This window comes from Nematolebias whitei, chromosome 5 (assembly GCF_014905685.2).
Source record: "Nematolebias whitei isolate Nwh7 chromosome 5, NemWhi1, whole genome shotgun sequence".
Classification (NCBI taxonomy): domain Eukaryota; kingdom Metazoa; phylum Chordata; class Actinopteri; order Cyprinodontiformes; family Rivulidae; genus Nematolebias; species Nematolebias whitei.
The window spans coordinates 37340833-37360184 of record NC_056502.1 but is presented as its reverse complement, the minus strand read 5'-3'; the positions used below and the strand labels follow the sequence as shown (position 1 = coordinate 37360184).

Here is a 19352-nt window from a genome sequence, read left to right as displayed (position 1 = left end):
GGACAAAACATGGAAGTTTTTTTTTTTATACAAATCAGGGTAAGTAGTGAAAAACAAAAGCTTATATTTGAACATTTTAGTAATTCAAATCTCAGCTTTTGTTTTTCACTACTTACCCTGAAATTGTTCTTTGTAAATTGGCAATGAAGTAGGACCAAACTTTTGCTGTAAAACATATTTGTATAAAAAAAAAAACTTCCATGTTTTGTCCAACCAGTCTAAGCTCTCCTCATAGTGTGATGTCAGCTTTAAATATGACAGCTAGCAGGGAGGAATTTGAAATAGAAAGCTTTGCCTTTTGAGCTCCTAGCTGTAGGGCTTGGGCTGTCAGGGTGTGTGGTCCGTCCATTTCTGCCCCGTTGTCTCGCGGGCCCCAACTGCACACGTAGATGTGGATGAAGTGCATGTTGTAGGTCAGGGCTGTGGCCTCCATGGCATCAGTGATGTTACCATCCAGCAGGCGGATACCTAAAGAAATCGCACAGGCTACAGGGATCAGGGTTTAGATTGAGGCTGGTGGAAACAGCAAATCAAAATGTTTCAATTTTATATTGTTTAAAAAACATTCTACATTTACTTGATGGATGGTTATTGTTCTAATGTCCATGAATCTTATACACTATCGCAGGTGTAAGACTCAGAGAATGTGTTGTAAATGATTCAGCTACCACTTCAAATTTTATCTTGACATCTATAAAACTGACGGTTACAGGAATATGTGCTGGGTAATGTTGATTAGCTCTGGCAGTCATCTTGAATTAAACTATTTTAAAAGTTAATCAGTTGTGGATGTCCATTCAGTTGTTCATTTTGGAGCGTTTCACTAAAATTATTTCAGGAGATATTTTGCTAACAGACACACAGAATTGACTTTAAAAATGAATGAAAAAAATGTATGACTTTTTATATTTGTTTATTGTTGTTGCTGTTGTCCATTGTTGTCATCATTCTTTGTTGAAATCAGGTCTCTCTTGTAAATGAGTCCTCGAGGCTCAATGGGATTTACCTGTCTAAATAAAGGTTGAATGAATTCTAAGGTTTGAGGCTAATATCAGACTTACAAAAGTGTGCTCAGTGTATTTGTTGTGAATGATTCTCAATTGCACCGCATTTTAGCACAATACAGTAGTCCCTCATGCGAGGGATCCATACCCCGAAGACCCGCAATCAGTGAAAAACCGCGAAGTGGGAATAGTAGTACAAGTACTAATTAGTAGTTTGTTTTAGTATATATGTATACTTATATACCCCATATATATATATATATATATGGGGTATATAAGTATACATATACATATATACCTACATACATTCATAGAGACACTTTCCAAAAAATTTGAATCATGGAAAAGTTGCTTATCAGTCTGTGGCATTGCCTGGGAGTTATGGAAGCCCAGACTTCCTTGATGCTTGCTGTCAGCTCTTCTCTGTTGTTGGGTCTGGTGCCCCTCATTTTCCTCTTGAGAATATCCCATAGATTCTCAGTGGGGTTTAGGTCCGGCGAGTTGGCCTGCCAGTCAAGCACAGTGACATGGGCATCAAACCAGGTTTTGGTGCTTCTGGTGGCATGGACAGGAGTCAGGTCCTGCTGGAAGATGAAATCTGCATCTCCATACAAATCCTCCGCAGAAGGAATCTTGAAGTCCTCTAAAACAGTGGTCCCCAACTTTTATTGTGCCACGGACCAGCTTAATGTCAGACTATATTTTCGGGAGGAGTCTGAGGGTCCTACCCCAGAGAATTTTGATTAAGATGCCATTTCCTGCATTCTGGTGTATTTTACAAAGGTTTATTACACTAGATTAAAATTAAACAAAAGATATAAACTCATAATTGAAATGACTGCAAAGTGTTCATAATGCAAAACTGCTGCAGCTCTGCAGGTAAAGGGCGTTCACTTCAGGATAAATTGAGGTCGCTGATTTGTCAGTTGTTTAATTGTCAGTTATAAACATCAACATTAAAAGAAATAAACATTTGAAATATATCAGTCTGTGTGTAACGAATACAAGTTTCACTCTTTGAATGGAATTACTGAAATAAATCAACTTTTTCACAATATCCTAATTTTATGACCAGCACCTGTATTTCAAATGTACTTTTACTCACTTTATGTGTGATTTATAAGTGTATTAAGTGCAGGATCATTTCTCATTTCATTAGTAGATGATTAGTGTCACACTCAGTTTAAAACATTCATGTCCTGCAACATTTGGGCTGATTTCTCCACAGTATTCTAACTTTTTGAAATTCTGTTTTCGTTGGTCTCATGAGCTGGAAGCACAAATTATGCAAAAATAAACAAATAAATACTTGAATTTGTTTAAATTGTGGGCCCTGAATCTATCATCTATTAAAGATTAACTTTTTGAATGTTATTATGGAAGTTTAACAACTTTTCCATGATGTTCTAATTTTTTGGAAAGGGTCTGTTTTAAACCCTTCCCACACTCTTGCAATATTCTAAACAATGTTTCTAAACTCTAAACGCTCTAAATGAGCACAGAATGTCATGATTTCAGCTCCCTGCCTCATCTGCTCTTTGCTACCTGCAAGTGCTCTTGGCCACGCCCAGTTCTCCACTCTGCACCGAGAACAGCTGATCAGCTGCAGCAGGAAGTTTATCCTGCAGCGTGGGCTGCACAAAGCTGAAGGAGGATGCTTTGTCTGCAGCTCTGAACTGCACAAATGTGCAGCAGGTGTTAAATAATTTAAAATAATTTGTTTTAAATAAAAATTCCATGACGATTTTGCAGCTCATCCGTCAATCACCCAATTGTGTGTCATGTCCAATATTATTTTGAAAATCTTCGATAGAGCGAGTCCACGATAAACGAACCGCAAAGTAGTGAGGGACTACTGTATTAGTAAAATTGACTGAAACAAAGACATTTTTGTCAGATAAATTAGCTGTGGTGGCCATCTTTAATTGGATTGCCTTTAAAAGTTAGTTGTAGATGTACATCCAAGGGTAATTTCATAAAGAATACATAAAATGTGTCCAGTGGTTTATTAAATATTTGGATAACAGACAAATGCGAGACAGGCCAAAACATTTTCCATCTTCACCTTTTGCATTTTGGCTGCAGGAATATTTGTATGAAACTCTATTTCCACACAACCAGCGATCGCCTACAGTCACTTGTATCGGTGAAATCTGCAGGAAAGGGGGTTTTCAGAAACACTTGGTGCTGTAAAACTGCAGCAGATGTGATTTAATCATTAATTTTATTGCATGCTTTTTCCATTTAATATCTTTAATCTTGTGTGTAACCTTACCCTACCTTTAATTACTAGGTGCTAAAAGAGAAAAGGGATGAAAAAAGTTACTTCTGAAGTTAATTTTGAAAACTTTTTTATCTTAAACATATTCCATTTGCATAAACAAAAATTGAATTTAGAAATAGTACAGAAAAGGGTTCACAGCAGCCACAAAACCAGAGACTTTGACTTTTAATCTCTTAAATACAAATGATATAAAACCTCAGCAGGTATAAACATACCCGCATAATTTTAGAGAAAATTTTAATTCCATACAATCTCTTATTAATAACTTATTTTAGGATTGCAAAGAACTTAGAGCGTTTAACAGTAATCATTCAGCAACCATTAGATATGAATCTGGTAGTGTTTTTGCAACAGTTTAGTGCTCTAAAATAAAACTAGAATTATTCTTCCTCATGCACAGCATCCATCCAAGTAGACCTTAGATACAGACGTAACTGCTGCCTGTGAGGAGTCAGCACACAAAAAGATGGCTGTGGATTTCACAACAAGTAGGAGACATTTTTCTTTTTTTTCTTCCTGGCAGCGCTGTTATGATTGTCTCACTACTTTTGTTCAATGTATGAAAATATGATATCATTCTCAAAGTTTAGTCCTTTTTGTGTGTCTTGTTGACACAGTCAGAACAGGAGTCCAGCTGAACACACAAGATGAGCTCCAGGACCTAGGCCTCATGACACTGTGATGCATCATTTATTAATTATCTTTATGATTGGCTTGTTAGATAAAAGTTAGCTTAAATAACTATTTATTTTAGTTTTTAAAGTCCTTTATTGTATATAAACCATCTTAACCTTGGAAAACATGACATAATCTGAGAGCTAATTGTTCATACCTCCATTGCAACTCATCACATTTTTAAAGTGCTATAGTTGGATCAAACTTATTTCACTATGATTTGTATCTAACTTTAGAAACAAAAGTAAACAGTTGAACTGTTGCACAACTCTGCAGTTCAGCATGCATCTTTCATGAAGGTCTCACCTCTTCCTCTCCTCTGCACCAAACCTTGTTTATGAGCCAACAAGCTAAAATTAGGACTAACTGTGGAATAAGATGCCTGCTGTCGCCTCATGAGGAGTTTCTCCCCCTTTTTTGTTGTCAATTGTGCTCCATGCTTTCTGTGATAAATGATTAGGGTCAGGGATAAAAGACCTCAGAGCAGAGTTTATAGGTCAAAGTTCAACCAAGAGATTTCTCTCATTTTCTCTGTTTCCTGCTCGTGGCATGACTGCAATAAATTTGGTCTGAGGTGAAAGATCTGAGCTGAAACAATCATTTCCTCCACATATAGCATTCTTGGTACACAACCGTAAAAACTGCTCAAATCCAAGCTTTGGCTTGTGTATTCAGATCATTCATTGATGTTTTAGCCAGCACAAAAAGGCCATTACTCGAGCTTTACTGAATAAAATTGATGTTAAATGAGGTCAGCATTGCTCAGAAGCAGCTGGTCAAAATGGTGTATTCACACAACCCATACGCCACATTCAGACACAGAGTGCATGAAAAAACAACATTTATTTCTCATTTACAATCACAAGTTTTTTATGTTCACATAATGAAGCCTCTAAACTTTCCCAAATCTTTTGTGCAAATATTTCTGATAGCATACTGTTATATATGTGCAACACCTTAGAATACTCTTGTTTACAGCAAGCAATGATTTCTATTAAAATTAAACACAATGTCATATTTTTATGTAACTTCGTTTGTAATGACTAAATGACTTGTAACAAAATTATTTGTATTTAATGAGAATATTAGTGAAAATATAGTGGGGGGTATGCAAAATATTCACCTCCTTGGCTTTTCTCATTTAAATTAATTTTAGTTTAACTGTAAGTAATGGAATAACAGAAAATACTGTACAGATGAATGCATTTAAATTTAAAAAAAAAATTTTTTTTTTATTTCATACTTGTATAAAATTGAAAAGTTGTGTGTGCCTTTGTGCTCACCCTCTTTGCTTTGAAACCACAACCATTAACTCCCAAAGCTTCTAAAACCAAAATATTAGTTAAATAAAGACACTTGTGGGTCATCTACTTGTCAAATGATCTGAACCTGTGCCACACCTCGAATAAGGGCTGCCACCAAGCAAGAGATATCATGAAGACCAAGGAACACTTCAGAACAGAACGGTTTGGACTCTAAAACTTTGTACAAAACCCTAAATATCCTTCAAAACATAATAAAACACAGAATTAGATAATAAAAAATGAAGACATCACAGCAAACATGTCAGTACGAGGTTGGCCACCAAAACTCACAATGCAGGTAAGGAGGGCAGTAATCACAAAAACATCCAAGAAGCCAAGGGCAGCTCTACTGCAGATATGGGCTGATCTATAGGCTGCACAGAGCTTTATTTTTAAGGAAGAGGTGCAGAAAAAAAGACATTTATTAATAATGATTCTTCCAAATATTAGAGACCAGAATGGAGGTTTACCTCTCAGCAGGACAATGACCCCAAACACACCTCAGTTAATTTAAAGAGAAATGAGTAAATGTCTTGGAATGGTCCAGTCAAAGCCCAGATCCTAACTCAACTAGTAATCTCTGGTTACTGCACACAAGCAGCACCCATCCAACCTGAAGAAGCAGTTTGGTTATGAAGAATGGACAAAACTTTCAGTGGAATAATTAAGACCAGTGATGTCAGTAACACGTTACTGACGTCGGACCACTTTTTTCAGTAACTAGTAATCTAACGCGTTGCTATTTCAAAATTCAGCAATCAGATTAAAGTTACTTATCCAAATTACTGTGCGTTACTATTTTTTGCCATTTTCTCTAGTAATTAAATTTATTTCCTCTATGCGTCTGGTGGAGTGTCAACATAAAAAATGTCTTGGGGAGAGACGTCAGGTCTATGCGACAGTTCGGTCACGTTATCATCACCTGTGATACCTGACACCACGCCGCGACAGAAACGTAAACAGTGGAGCGAGGAGGAACACACGCATTCTGTAGCTGGAAATACAGGAACTATTTTGAGTTTCTGTCAGCAAAGGATGACAATATCAAGGTTTGTTGTTCCCTCTGTGCTGGCGAGAAAGTGCTGTCTAGCTTCGAGTCGCAGCACGGACAGTCAAACTGACGGAGGAAGCCCCGCCAGGTGGTTGGAAGCAGAGAGCTGGGACAGAGATGGAGAGAAATCTAAAGGCTGCACTGAATGATGTCAACTTTGTGTCAACTACCACGAATATTTGGACTGCTAATGCCAGTAACAGAAGCTATATGGGCATAACAAGGTGACTGTCCTTATGGGACTTTACTAACCACACATGAAGTTCTGATGCAGAAGAGCCTGATCCACTCTCCAGGATGACTGCAGGCCTTCCAGATACTATAGTGCAGGCATGTTATATCTGTAAGCTAGTTAAAGTTTCTTACATCACACTATTTTTGTACATTGTACAGTATATTCATTATCATCGCAAAAAAGATTAAAACAAATACAAATGTCAATAAGAATCCTAAAACAACATTAAATAATATTGATCTCACATTAGGCACGGTTTTCAAGTAATTTAATTACATAATAAACAGTAGGCTTTGTAGACATATCAAAATATATCAATTATATTTTTCAGGATATCCAGACTCATTTTGTCGGTGTGCTGGACGACAAAGAAGTCCTTCGCTGATGGTTAGGAGATGCAGGTAGGGAGCGAGTAAAAGAACTTTTGATTTTGACTTTGAAAGACTCTCTTTATTATATTTTTTAATTCAAAAAAGTATTTACGTTTAACAAATTGAAGAAATACTTTTTTTGTTTGTAAAAATAGTATTTGTTTAGTGACGTCAAGAAAGACAATATGTTTTATATAAAGCAAGTATTTCGTTATGATACTAAAGTCAAGAAATACTATGCCATCACTGATTAAGTTTGACATAAAGAGAACAATCTGTCCAGAGGACCTGACTCAAACTTGTTAGATTGATCTACCTGGATTATTGAGCAACATCAGGACATAAAGACTCTTGTTGCTGCAACTCCTGCAAAAGGTAGTGATACAAAGTTTGGTGTTAAATAGTCAATGACATTCTTTTATTTTGTCCATGTGTCTTATTTTTTGTTTGTTTCACAATAATGAACAAGCAGTACATCAATGCAACCCCCCCCCCCCCCCACACACACACACACACCCTCACTTAGAGGTTTGAAAAGTGAAAGTTTCTAGTTTATGAGACAAGTGTATTTTCTGAATCTGGACTAGATTTGAACAGGGAAATAAAATAAACCTTAATGTGTTTGGTGCAAGAGATTCAAGTGGGAAGGAGTTACAATGTATAAGAAAAGAGGTAGGTTGTTTTTTGTCCTGATGCATGCTTAAAAATCCAGGTAGAAAATTCTAAAACGGTTAAGTCAGGTCCTCTGATTTAAAACTAAAATCCATCCAGAGGACCTGGCTTAACTGTGTTAGATAGAGTTATTTTATAGATATATATATATATTTTTTTGGTTGTCTGAGGGGGCGCAGAGTGACGGATCCTGGCAGCCTGAGGGAGAAATCTTCTCCATCATGCACAAAAGCAGAGCCAGGCGTTGGTCTTGGCCACCATAGATTAATCTTCCATCACCACAATCATTTCAGGAAACTATACGTTTAAGCAATATTAATATTTTGCTACCATGTCATACTGTCGGCTCAAGCAGTGCACCCTCAATGAACTGCCTCTTATTGTCTCTTGAGGCTGTGTTGTTTTCCTCACCTCCAATTCTGGCATTGAAGGCGATGCCCACACCACAGTAAGAGTTGTTGGCCTCCATAGCGACTTCCCCTGCACAATGTGTACCATGACTGAAACAGAGAGGGGTGGGGGGTAAGATGTTAGTCACTGTAGCATATATGAGTAAATGGAGTAAGAAGGGAGACTTTGCTTGTCACTTTACTACACTTATTTACTGGTTTTGCACTCATTAAAGTGGGGCACCAGCTGGTCAGCTTACTGACCAACAACAACTTAATTAATATCTTCATCAGAGCTCAGTCACTCAAGTAGAATCTGTTGATTACAGGGAATTCTATACCATAACATGAATATTCATCCAGATGAGGAGACCAAATTTTTCTATAAAGTTTTATTACAAAAATAGTTAATCAAAATAAGAATCCACAACAACAATAAACAACATTCAACAAAACACACGCTAAAGGATAACAATTTGGAGCACAAGTAGACTGGAAAAGTAAATTAATTAAACATTAATGAACTATCTAAACCATAATTAATCAGTGAAGGATAAATTCTATTTTATCTGAGGCAAAATTTATTATTTGAGCAGGAATTATTTTGTCTTTTATACACACACCAGTTCAGACATACAGTAGTTTAGGTATTTGATAGTTTGCTTTGGATTTTGGTTGAGAGATGTTCTTTAATGTGACCAGATCAAGTCATTTGTTATCACAGCAAGCCGGGAAATGATTTATCAAGTTGTATCAGATAAAATCATATAACCAGACCCAAAGTTTCATTGTCACCAGGTCAGTTTTGAGGGCTGGGTTCACTCATCTTTCTGGGGTTCTTGTGGATCAGACCAGGATGCACCACGAGGAGAGGACTAGCCTGGTACTACCCAAGTTAGCCGAAAGTCACTGTGACTGCTTTAGGGAACTGTGAGGATGACACCTGATGAGAAGATGTGCAGGCCATTGGCAACCTTCAGCCAGCTTACACTTTAAGCTGAAAATGTGAGTCTTGTAGTGAGAAAAACAACGTTTTATCTTTTCTTATCTTGTCATTTCATGATTATCTGTTTCTCCTTCTTGTCCTCTCAAACCCCAGCTGGTCGAAGCAGATGGCCGTTCGTCCTGAGCCTGGTTCTGCTGGAGGTTCTTCCTAATGAAAGGCAGTTTGTTCTTTCCACTGTTGCCTTTGTGCTTGCTCAGGATAAGAGACTGTGACAAAGTGAAGATTCAACGCAATCTGATGGCTTCCTTTGATATATAACTTTTACCAATTGTATTTTATAATGTATGTGAATGTTTCTGTACAGTGCCCTGAGACTTCTGTTGTGACTTAGTGCTTTATAAATAAAATGAATTGAATTGAACTGAAATGTATCTTCTTTAATTACTGGAGCTCTGCTTCTAACAAAAATTGTTACTGAGCAAACTTGTTGTTTTCTTTGCTCAGGAATAAATGAGTTGGACATCAAACAAACACATCAGAACGGGGAAAACAGACAAACTGACCGTGCCACATAAAGAAACTTTATTTGAACTATCAGCTCTCCGAAGTGTTTTTGAGTTGAGATGTTATGACTCCACACTGATGTAAACAGATTCTGGATTTGGAATTTAGGCATTCCAGGTCAGTGGGCGACCTGTTTTAAAATGATGAATGTTGCTTCAGTACCTTTGTGTCTTGCAGAGAGAAGGTCATGGGCATTATCCAACCTCATCCCACTGTGTTTGTGTGGAATCGTGAACACATGTAAAGTGATAAAGTAGGAAAAATACATTAGAATACCCTTGATCATCGTAAGGGAGGAACAAACTTTATAGAGAGCATGTAACTCCGGAATATCATCAAGGACTGACGTAGACACTCGTTTTTGACAGGATCAGAGAGAAAAAGAATGATTTTGTTGATCAATGTATCAAAAGATAAAAAACTGACAAGATCTTCATCAGGAAACACAGTGTCAATGGAAATGACCCTGTGTTTTGGTTCTGTATGATCAGATACTTTGATTATGATCATGAAACTCTTTGCTTTATCAGTGCTTTTAATTGGACCTATTGGGGTCAACGGTTGTGTTTGAGAAGAATATCATGGACTTGGTGGATGATGGGTCCAGAGGACAAAGAGTGTTGTGTTCAGGTAGAAAGTATTCCAATCGTTCTAACGAGGTTGAGTCAGGTCCAATGGTTCCAATAAACCTGACTGACCTGACAATGGTTGCTTTGGCTGGGTGTTCATTACCACAGTTTTGGAGGGAGCATCTTTAAGATGGTCTGTTTCAGACCAAAAAGGTCTGACCAAACCTGTTTGGTCTTTGGACTTACTTCTGCTTGAATTCTATGCGTCCTCCGGCATGTAACAATATGGATGGAACTATTAAGATAACAAAATTAGCAAAGGTTTGTCTACCTGTGCCCATATGTTTAGGGTTTGAAAACAGACTAAAGGTGTAAGCCAGTCAAGAAAATCTTTCACAAAAAGAAGAGGGGTCTATTAAAGGTAGAGATCTGTATTTGTGTCACTGACAACAAAATTGTGTCAACTGTAGGGTACAGACAAATCTTCATGTTGCAAGGTTGAACTTCCATTTCTTTCTTTGCAAATTCTGCAGCATAACGTAAGAATTCAAACAGATCAGTGGACGAGTGTTAAGCCAGAGCCGATGTCAAGAAGCGCATCGTACATCATCACATCTTCTATATTCAGAGGCATGTAGAATTTCTATGCAGCACCTTTTTCAGTAAGATAGGATAGAAAAGCTCTGGTAGGAGTTTTATCTTGAATCTTAGGGTTTTCTTCAGTCGAGGTGTCATATTCTGGATCCATATGGATCAGTCTAAACTGTACTTGATCGATTCAAACTCACAGTTCATAGAGGTCCAGATATTCTACGTTTGAAAGGATACTGTGGTTTGTCGCGGCATGTGTGCTCATCACAGGATCAGTAGTCTCTGTAGTCTCTAGGGTTCTTGTGGGTCCCATACCAACTGTTGAGATAGGGTGACTACTTACTTTTACAAATTACCATATTGGAGTTTCGCAGTTCCATTTTGTGAACGGACTTTGTCTTCTTTGATCTTTGGGCTTTTGCATAGCCTGTATCAGGATTTGTCACAGGTGCTCCAGCACATTGACTTGGTGGACCCATCAACTCTGAAGAATGAGGGTTTGCATCTAGTGTAAACACATGTTTGGATTCCATGTGTTGTAGCTCTTCAATCTGCAAAGTTCAAAAGCTCTGCAGGTCATTTCTCTCAACTTGAATATACTAAGATTTAGATCTGCATCCAAGGAGATGTTTGATGTAGAGTGGAGATTATGAACAAACAGTTCTTTGAAATATTTATTTTCTTCCATTCCCACCTCATTTTGTGTTCCTAAAAATGCATGAAGGAGACAGTCACAGTAAATCCAAGGATTTTCTTATTGACATTGTTTGACATCTAGGGCATGTATTAAACCAGATGAACCTGCTCGGTATGGGTATTCCTTCTCCAATGCCTTGCAGAGGAGGGAGTAGTCATTTCGGATTAACTTTGTTTGGCGTCAAATAAAGCCACACATCTCTCTGTTGGAGGTGAGGATGATCACATAGATCTTGTCAGACAACGTGAAGTCTGGAAAAGGTTTAAAAAATAATCCAAGTCTTGGAGATAAATTTGAACATGATCATTACTATCAAGGTCAAGCTTCAGGTAGACCTTTGCAAAACTATGCAGTTCATTGAATGTAGGTCTCAGTTTGCCATTAGATTTTGCTTTGTGGTTGGACTGTGGTCCACTGTGGTCAGCAGATCAGCTTTTTTTCCATCCTGGAGGTCCAAAGATGGTTTCGCTTGAGTTTTATTTCTCCATTTCATTTTGAAGATGTGCAATTTTGTCATTGCTTTTGTTTAAGGATTTTATTTTTCTCTATCAGCTGGTGAAGTTGTTTGTTTTCTTATTTCAACATTTGAACTTCTTTGTTAGACTTTCTTAAACATTCATTTTCTAGTTTAAATATGTTTAACTCATCTGTGTTTTGAGCTTCAAGTGTTTGATATTGACTTCCTAGAGTCTCAATCACTTTACATTGCCGTATGTTATAGAGTTAAAACATTTTCAATCCATGGTTTGCTATACCATGTAGGCTATATGTAATTTCAACTCTCTTGGTGAGAATGAAGGCAAAATAATCTAGATTTTTTTTAATGACAGCTTTATTTTTCACCTTGCCTTGCGAGATGTCTGAGGATAAATCTTTTGTTTTATTGTCAAAATTGCCAAGATAATTTGTTCTCTTGAAATCTTTTGAGCATACAGAAAATAAATAATCGGGGATTAGTTTTCTTCTTTATCTGATGTTCTGACCTGATCACACATGGTAATTACACCAGAACCAATAATTACATACAGCACATCCTGACTGGTACACACTAAGATACTAAGAAGTGACAATCAGTAAAAGTAAAGCTTTACGATGGTTTCAAGCTCACACAGTGCATAAAATTTCATGTTTCCTAGCTTGATATCTGACTTATTTTAGATAAGTACTATTTCAAATTAGGTGTAAATACTATGTATTAATACGGCAACGTAAAGGATTCACATTTGCTTTTTCTATATTTTTTTTAAGCATTTCCTGTGGAGTAATTTTATAATACATATAAACAGATTAATTGTGATTAGTCCATAAAGAATAATGTGCCAATATTATACAAATGTCAAGTCTTTATTTGTGCAAGTAACCATTGATTCTCACTTTAGACTAACACATCCAGCAGGTTTATGATTTTATATAGGTTCTAATAACTTGGTAAACTGACTGAAACTCCGGAGAAACCAGCACCAGGGTCACAGACAGTACCTGTTCTCGTCTCTGACAGGCGTGGGATCATGAGACAGACCATGTGAGGCACGCAGGTCAAAACTGGCGAGAGCCTCCTGTGGAAGCCAGACAGAAAACAAATGAAGCAGAGTGTAGGACAACACATCTCTTGACACAAAACACCAGCGTGACATGACAGGAAATAAAGGAATCCCTAGGAAAACTCTTGATACGAGCACTTGAATTAGTCTGTCAACATATTTCCTCTGACTGACGGCATTCACTGTCACTGAGGAGACGCCTCAGTCTGTGTGGTTTGTGAGTGTGCCTCATAAAAGTGAGCAGAGCTGAATGACTTGCCAGTGTATATAGGCATAACGTGAGGAGGAGGATGTCTTGGCAGCACACTGTACAAGAGCAATTATGTATCTCTCTTGCTGCAGCTAGGCTTATCCATGCCAGACAATCTGCTTCCACAAAGTACAAGTCTGCCTTGCAACTACCTATAGGATAATAAAAAATGAGGCTGGAGCAACCGAAACAGCCAGGACTATGCTTAATGGTTATCCAGAGTAACACCAGCCTAACAGCTTTAAATCTCAAGGAAACTTGTATTTTACCAGGTTTTACAAAACTAAAGGGAGACAGGAAAAGGTTTGATGCATGATTTAGTGGCTGATAAATTGTAAATATGCTTGTGTTATCGAACAACAGATGCAACTTTATGCTGACAATCTACGACAAACACAAGAGATTTGGACTTTACTCACAAAGTTTTTCTTTAGGTCCTTGTTTGTGTAATCAACACCTTAAAACAGTAAAAAAAAAAAAAAAATACAAGAAAACATTAAACTTGTTACAATGGATTTAGTTCAATCTGACAAAAAAAAGACTGTGAATAACCACGGATTATTGCTGCAGAGAGACACTGCTTTTACCAATCTCTCTCTCTCTCTCTCTCTCTCTCTCTCTCTCTCTCTCTCTCTCTCTCTCTCTCTCTCTCTCTCTCTCTCACTGTGTGTGTGTGTGTGTGTGTGCGTGCGTGCGTGCGTGTATGCGTGTGTGTGTAACCAAAATATTTAATTGCAGCCAAATTTAATAGAATTTGCAGAAAGTGATTCTCAATCATGGAATCAAACTGATTCAAGATGGCTGCCCCAGCAAGTTGAACTTAAAAAACATAAAATTGCCATGTTTCTGCCCCTCCATGTCATTTTCTGTCTCTCTGTCACTATGCCATGCCCACGCTTCACCCGCAGCCTCATCAGCACTGATTCATCGCACCTATGCTGGTCTGGATTTAAGGACTCCTCTCACCACTCTACTCTGCCAGATTATCAAAACCCTCACGGAAGTAGTTGTCCAGCATTCTGTGCACAGCCTTGTTTGATCTTCTCATCTCAACTTCACGCCTGCCTTTTGGAAACCCCGATATGTCTTCTCCCTGCCTGCTCTTGTTTTGTCTTTATGATCTCGTTACACACTACTACTTCTGGCTCAATGACTACAACTCACGGATTGCCCTACGGATTTGTATCTGGATCTCTGACCTCTCGTGTATGACCCTGACCTGTACTCCTGGACCCCGTTTTTGGATTACCCCTGACGATGCTCACCTCAGCTATGCCCTGCAGCTGCACCTCACCCAGTGGTGGTAACGTCATTTTGCCCATCTCCTACAGGTGGCCCCACCTCTCCTGCTTGAGAAGGTTAGTGACTGTCTTTCTGTTCACCATCTCGCTCACAGAAATATTCAGTCCACTAACTGTCATACCTCTGCAGATTGGTCCCACCACTGAATTCTGACCTCCAAGAGCAGCTGCATTACAATAACCTTTTTAACTATTCTTGTTGTCCAGCATCTTGAACAAATCCTAAAACCCAAACCTTGTTACAAAATAGCCAGAACACACCTGATTTTATAGATATTGAACAACAATTTAGTGTGGTAGTAGCTGAGACTCATATGCAGCTGATACTTTGAGTGCTAATGAGTTGTGCAAGACCGTTGTTTTAAAATGGCCATTATCCTTTTGAAGGCAACTGAATCTGTTAGCCAAATATCTCATTATTGACTGGAATGATTTTAATTAAACTTTCAGCAAATTAATGAATATACCTCTACTCATGATTATGCTTTACAGCCAACTCAATTCAAGATGGACACCACTTCCAACTGACCTTATAGAAAAATAAAATGAAGTGCTACAATAAAGTTCTGCTCATACCAAAATGAGGATCTAGTAGAAAAACCATTTGTTCCACTTCAAACATTAAAATAAGCAGCAGAATCTAAATAATCATTATGAACTCTTGTCCTTCTATAAAATACAGTATACAGATCTGTTGTTTGTTCCAGAAGCCAAACTCATTCATTTTATTTTATGTGTGGATTATTCTTGTTTCCTGTGTGCTGAGTTCTGCTGCAAGTGATGCTGATTACAGTGATGGTGACGTAAAGAAAAACTGTGTACTCGGAGTCTCTCGGGCAACAGGTGAGGGTGTGTACGTATGTAATACTGTTCATATAAAAATTAAATAAAGATTCAAATAATGTTAGTCTAAAGTTCAAGGAAAACTTTAGTCCAGGCATGAAATTTATTCCGTGTCTCTTAGAAGCATTCAGAGACATTTGATGCTCAGGACAATATTTATGAGATGCATGCCTAATTCTTTCATGTTCTGTGCGTTCTGTAATGCCTAAGTGCACTTGTCATGTAATTCCAATCTGTGAAGCAGAGTCGTTTCAAGCCATTTGAGCTTGCTATGTGGTAGACAGGTTATTAAAATTTTTGAATTTTGAGTACCCTACTAATTGGTGCAATTAATTTGCCAAAGCGTAGTGCTTTATTTTATTTTATTTTTTCAGTGTAGGTTTAGTCAAGAATGCTCGCTTTGCTCAGAGGTACTAGTGATTGTTAGATGAGTGACTGAACAAAAGGCTTCAAAAGCTCCAAATCCAGCCATATTCATGCCATTCTTTTCAAAGTCTCAGTTTTTCCTCTCGATGTACACCTTTCTTGCATCTTATCATCCTTTCTTTCTTTCGACATCAGTTACCGTTCTTTGGTTTGCCCTCCTCCCCCCTCACTCCATCCACCACCACCTCCATCTCGGCTGCAGCGGGGCTCCTGTGGTCTCAGCGAGAGACAAACGAATGAGGGCCCCAGGAGGGCCGCGCCTGCTCCGCCGCACATCAGTCACTCTCTCTCAATCACGCACACACACCGGGACCTGCCCGCCTTTGTCCCATGAAGGCTCTGCCTTGGGTTGCTATGGTAACCTGGGGAAGGTTTCGCTCTCGTGGCCTGATTGTGTGGAGCTCAGGACTGATGGAGACTTGATGGCGCCTGCCATACTGTGCCATGCTGAACTGTGCTACGCCAGGTAGGTTTCCTACTTTCCAAAGTTGAGCTCTGAGGCTTTTAATGACCTCGACAACTTCGTTGGTGTTGCAGACTTCATCTGTGATAAGGCTTTTTAAGTTTTTGTTTAATGTTTTGTGCTTCACAATAAACTTATTGTCATTTTTATCATGTGTCAGAAATTAGTTGAAAATGATGTTCCCTCTACAGCAGTGGTCTGCATCCTTCAAAAACAAACAAAAAAACAATAATAATAATTTTTCTCTTCCTCCCACTGAATAAAATCTGTCCAGAGCCACAAAACAAACTTGATGATTGAACTTAAGATAACACCACTCTTTAAGTGTACCGTTTATATTATAAAATGTATATTTATAATAAACCGTAGGTATTTATTGGTATTTTCATGGGTTACAACAAAAACGAAGACCAAACTCTTGTGAAGTGTTGTTTATTTGTTCTGCACTTCCATTTTATTAGTTTAAACCTCTTCTTCTTTCAGCTGTTCTCTCTTCAGGGGTGACACTGGAGGAGTCATCCTCCTCCGTATTAATTATTTTGACTCAAACACTGAACTATAACAAGTGATTCCTATCTATAGTTCTTAAATCAACAAGTATACCACTTTGAAATCCATCCATTATCTTTTTACCAGCTTGTTCCATTTTGGGTCACGGGGGTCACTGGTGCCCATGTCCAGCAATCACTGTGCGAGGGGCGGGGTACACCCTGGACGAGTCACAAGTCCATCACAGGGCCCCACTATAAAATAATAAACCATATTTTAGGATCCTAATGGATTTTTTGTAAACATAAAAATTTAACCATTTGTTGGAGATTTTAATTGTAACTCACTTTTGTTAAATGAATGCAGAAACGTTTTATGTAACAACAAAGTCCATAATAATCCAGGTATACAATCCAACATTTTTCAGTCAGGTCATCTGGACTGTTTCTTGTCACAAGACTGTCAACAAGGAAGAGGGCCGGCAATGGAGGAGGGGACGTATCAAAGAGGCCATCTTATCACAAGCAGAACTGGTTTGTTCCACTTTGGAGTAAGCTGTTGGGGGAAGAATCAGTTTTGTTGTGTGTTTCCTTGACTGATGAAGCCTTCTGGATCGAAGGCGAAACATTTCAGCACAAAAACAAAAGAAAATGTCCAGATGACCTGACTGAAAAATGTTGGGTTTTATGTAATAATTTAATAATTTTTCCAATCAAAAGTATACATTTATTTTTAATACTTAAGAATTCAAAAATATTGGCCAATATTTATTTTCCTGTATAATGTTTTGGTTTCACTGCAGGATATGGACACCAGTGACCCCCACAACCTGAAAAGGAAGATGCAGGTTAAGATGATGAATGGATGGATGGACGGACGGACGGATAGATGATGGATGGAAGGTTTTTTTTGCAGTATTTTATAATAATCTATGGTACCGGTATAAAGCAGCATCCTACTTTTTTCCTCAGCATCTTGCTTAAAATGTGTTCAAATGGTTTGATTTTCTGGTGGATTTCTGAGAACAGTCATACTTTATGGCTGAGAGTTGGATTAATGAAGTGGCTGACAGGCTAACAAGCAAGCAGCATAAACTAATGTGTTTTACTCCTTGCATTATCAATATAATTCTGTCACTGAAACATTGCTCACAAATTTGCATAAAATTGGACAAAAAAAAAAAAAAGCTTTCTCTATTAAAGTTCTAAATATAAATACTGTTAATTTCCACAGTATTTTTGGTAACATCTGAGAGCAGCTGCAGAATGACCAAAGAGTCACATGGGGCCCCAGAACCAAAAATGCAGACCCCCCCCCCCCCACACACACACTTTAAATGTTCCTATCTTTTCCCATTAAGCCCTTTTTAGGCTGCAGAGTTGATTGATTTGTGGAACGTGCCACCATGCATAAGTTGCAGCCAATGAGAGTCAAGCTGCTGGGTGTTTAGACAAAAACTTCCACATATGTTGCAGATCCATATTTTAGTTTGTGTCTCGTGCTTTTCTAAACATGACCATATTCCTGGCTGCACACCAAGCTTCAGTATTTATTCATATAAATCTTTGCCAGGTGGTTTTGCTTTCTGACTGCACAGCACATACAGCACTGCATAAAGAAACAGCTTCCAATCACATCCTGCAGTCTTATTAATAAGTAAAAATAAGTGAAAAAAATGTCATTCGTTCAGATTAAACAAATTTAGGTCACTTTTTCTAGCTTTTGCGTTTTAGGTTTATTGCAACTCTGGTTTTGTGTAGGAAAGAAACAGAAACAAGGAGCTAAAGCTGAATTTTTCCTCTTCAGGAAGCAAGAAATAAAACCTAATAGCCAAATTTTCCTTTAGTCAAGGCCAATTTGGCTTCTTGTGCCAAGGCCAAGCAACAATTCTGAGCAGGTTTCTAAGTATTCTGATTTAAATTTTAAGAAGTATTTAGTCACAAACTCAAATATTGCTTTCATAAAGATCTAAACATACATCAAATTTATTTTCCAAACCTCACCCCATGTTGCTTTAATTCAACTCAGCTCAACTTTATTTTGGTAAATTAACAACATCACAGGAAAGGAAAACAATATAAAATACTATTTTACAAATCAATAATTTACCAAAAAAGGAATAGGCTGAAGCTAAGGCTTATACTTGCCTACCCTATTCATAGACTCAGCAGTCTACATTAATGAAAGCTATCTACTGTACAAATACATACATAGATTTTTTTAAATGTATTTATTTTTTCCTTCTTTCGGCTGCTCCCTGCGTTAGAGGTCGCCTCAGCGAACTAAGTCGCACGAAGACTTGGCAGTTATTTTTACGCCGGATGTCCTTCCTGACGCAACCACAGACACCGAGCTACCACAGCCCTCTGTGTGGAGCAGAGAGCTGCCATCTAGGACACCCGGAGGAGCAGATGGTGGGGGATAAGGGCCTTGCTCAAGGGACCAGAGTGAGGGTGGGGGCAGGTGTGGGTGCTTCACCTACCCCACCCACATTTTTGATGTTGTCGGTACTGGGGCTTGAACCTACGATTTTCTGATCACAGGCCCAACTTCTCTAACCTCTGCACCACCACTCCCCTAATATACATACACATACATAGATAAGTACACATATTTAAATATGCATGTATATACTTTGTACATACACACGCATACTCACAATACATACATACATGGTTACACTATAT

At 38.1% G+C, this 19352-nt stretch overlaps 1 protein-coding gene across 1 annotated transcript in view; it reads right to left on the bottom strand.

The window, feature by feature from the left end:
* LOC119410401 (proprotein convertase subtilisin/kexin type 6-like) overlaps window positions 1-19352 on the bottom strand; it is a 300210-nt gene that overhangs the window by 121925 nt on the left and 158933 nt on the right. The window contains exons 7-10 of the mRNA XM_037677312.1: window positions 13563-13600; window positions 12832-12908; window positions 8008-8096; window positions 296-468 (exon numbers count right to left, since the gene is read on the bottom strand). Of these exons, the coding sequence (XP_037533240.1) occupies window positions 296-468; window positions 8008-8096; window positions 12832-12908; window positions 13563-13600 (377 nt within the window). The remainder of the gene's footprint in view (window positions 1-295; window positions 469-8007; window positions 8097-12831; window positions 12909-13562; window positions 13601-19352) is intronic.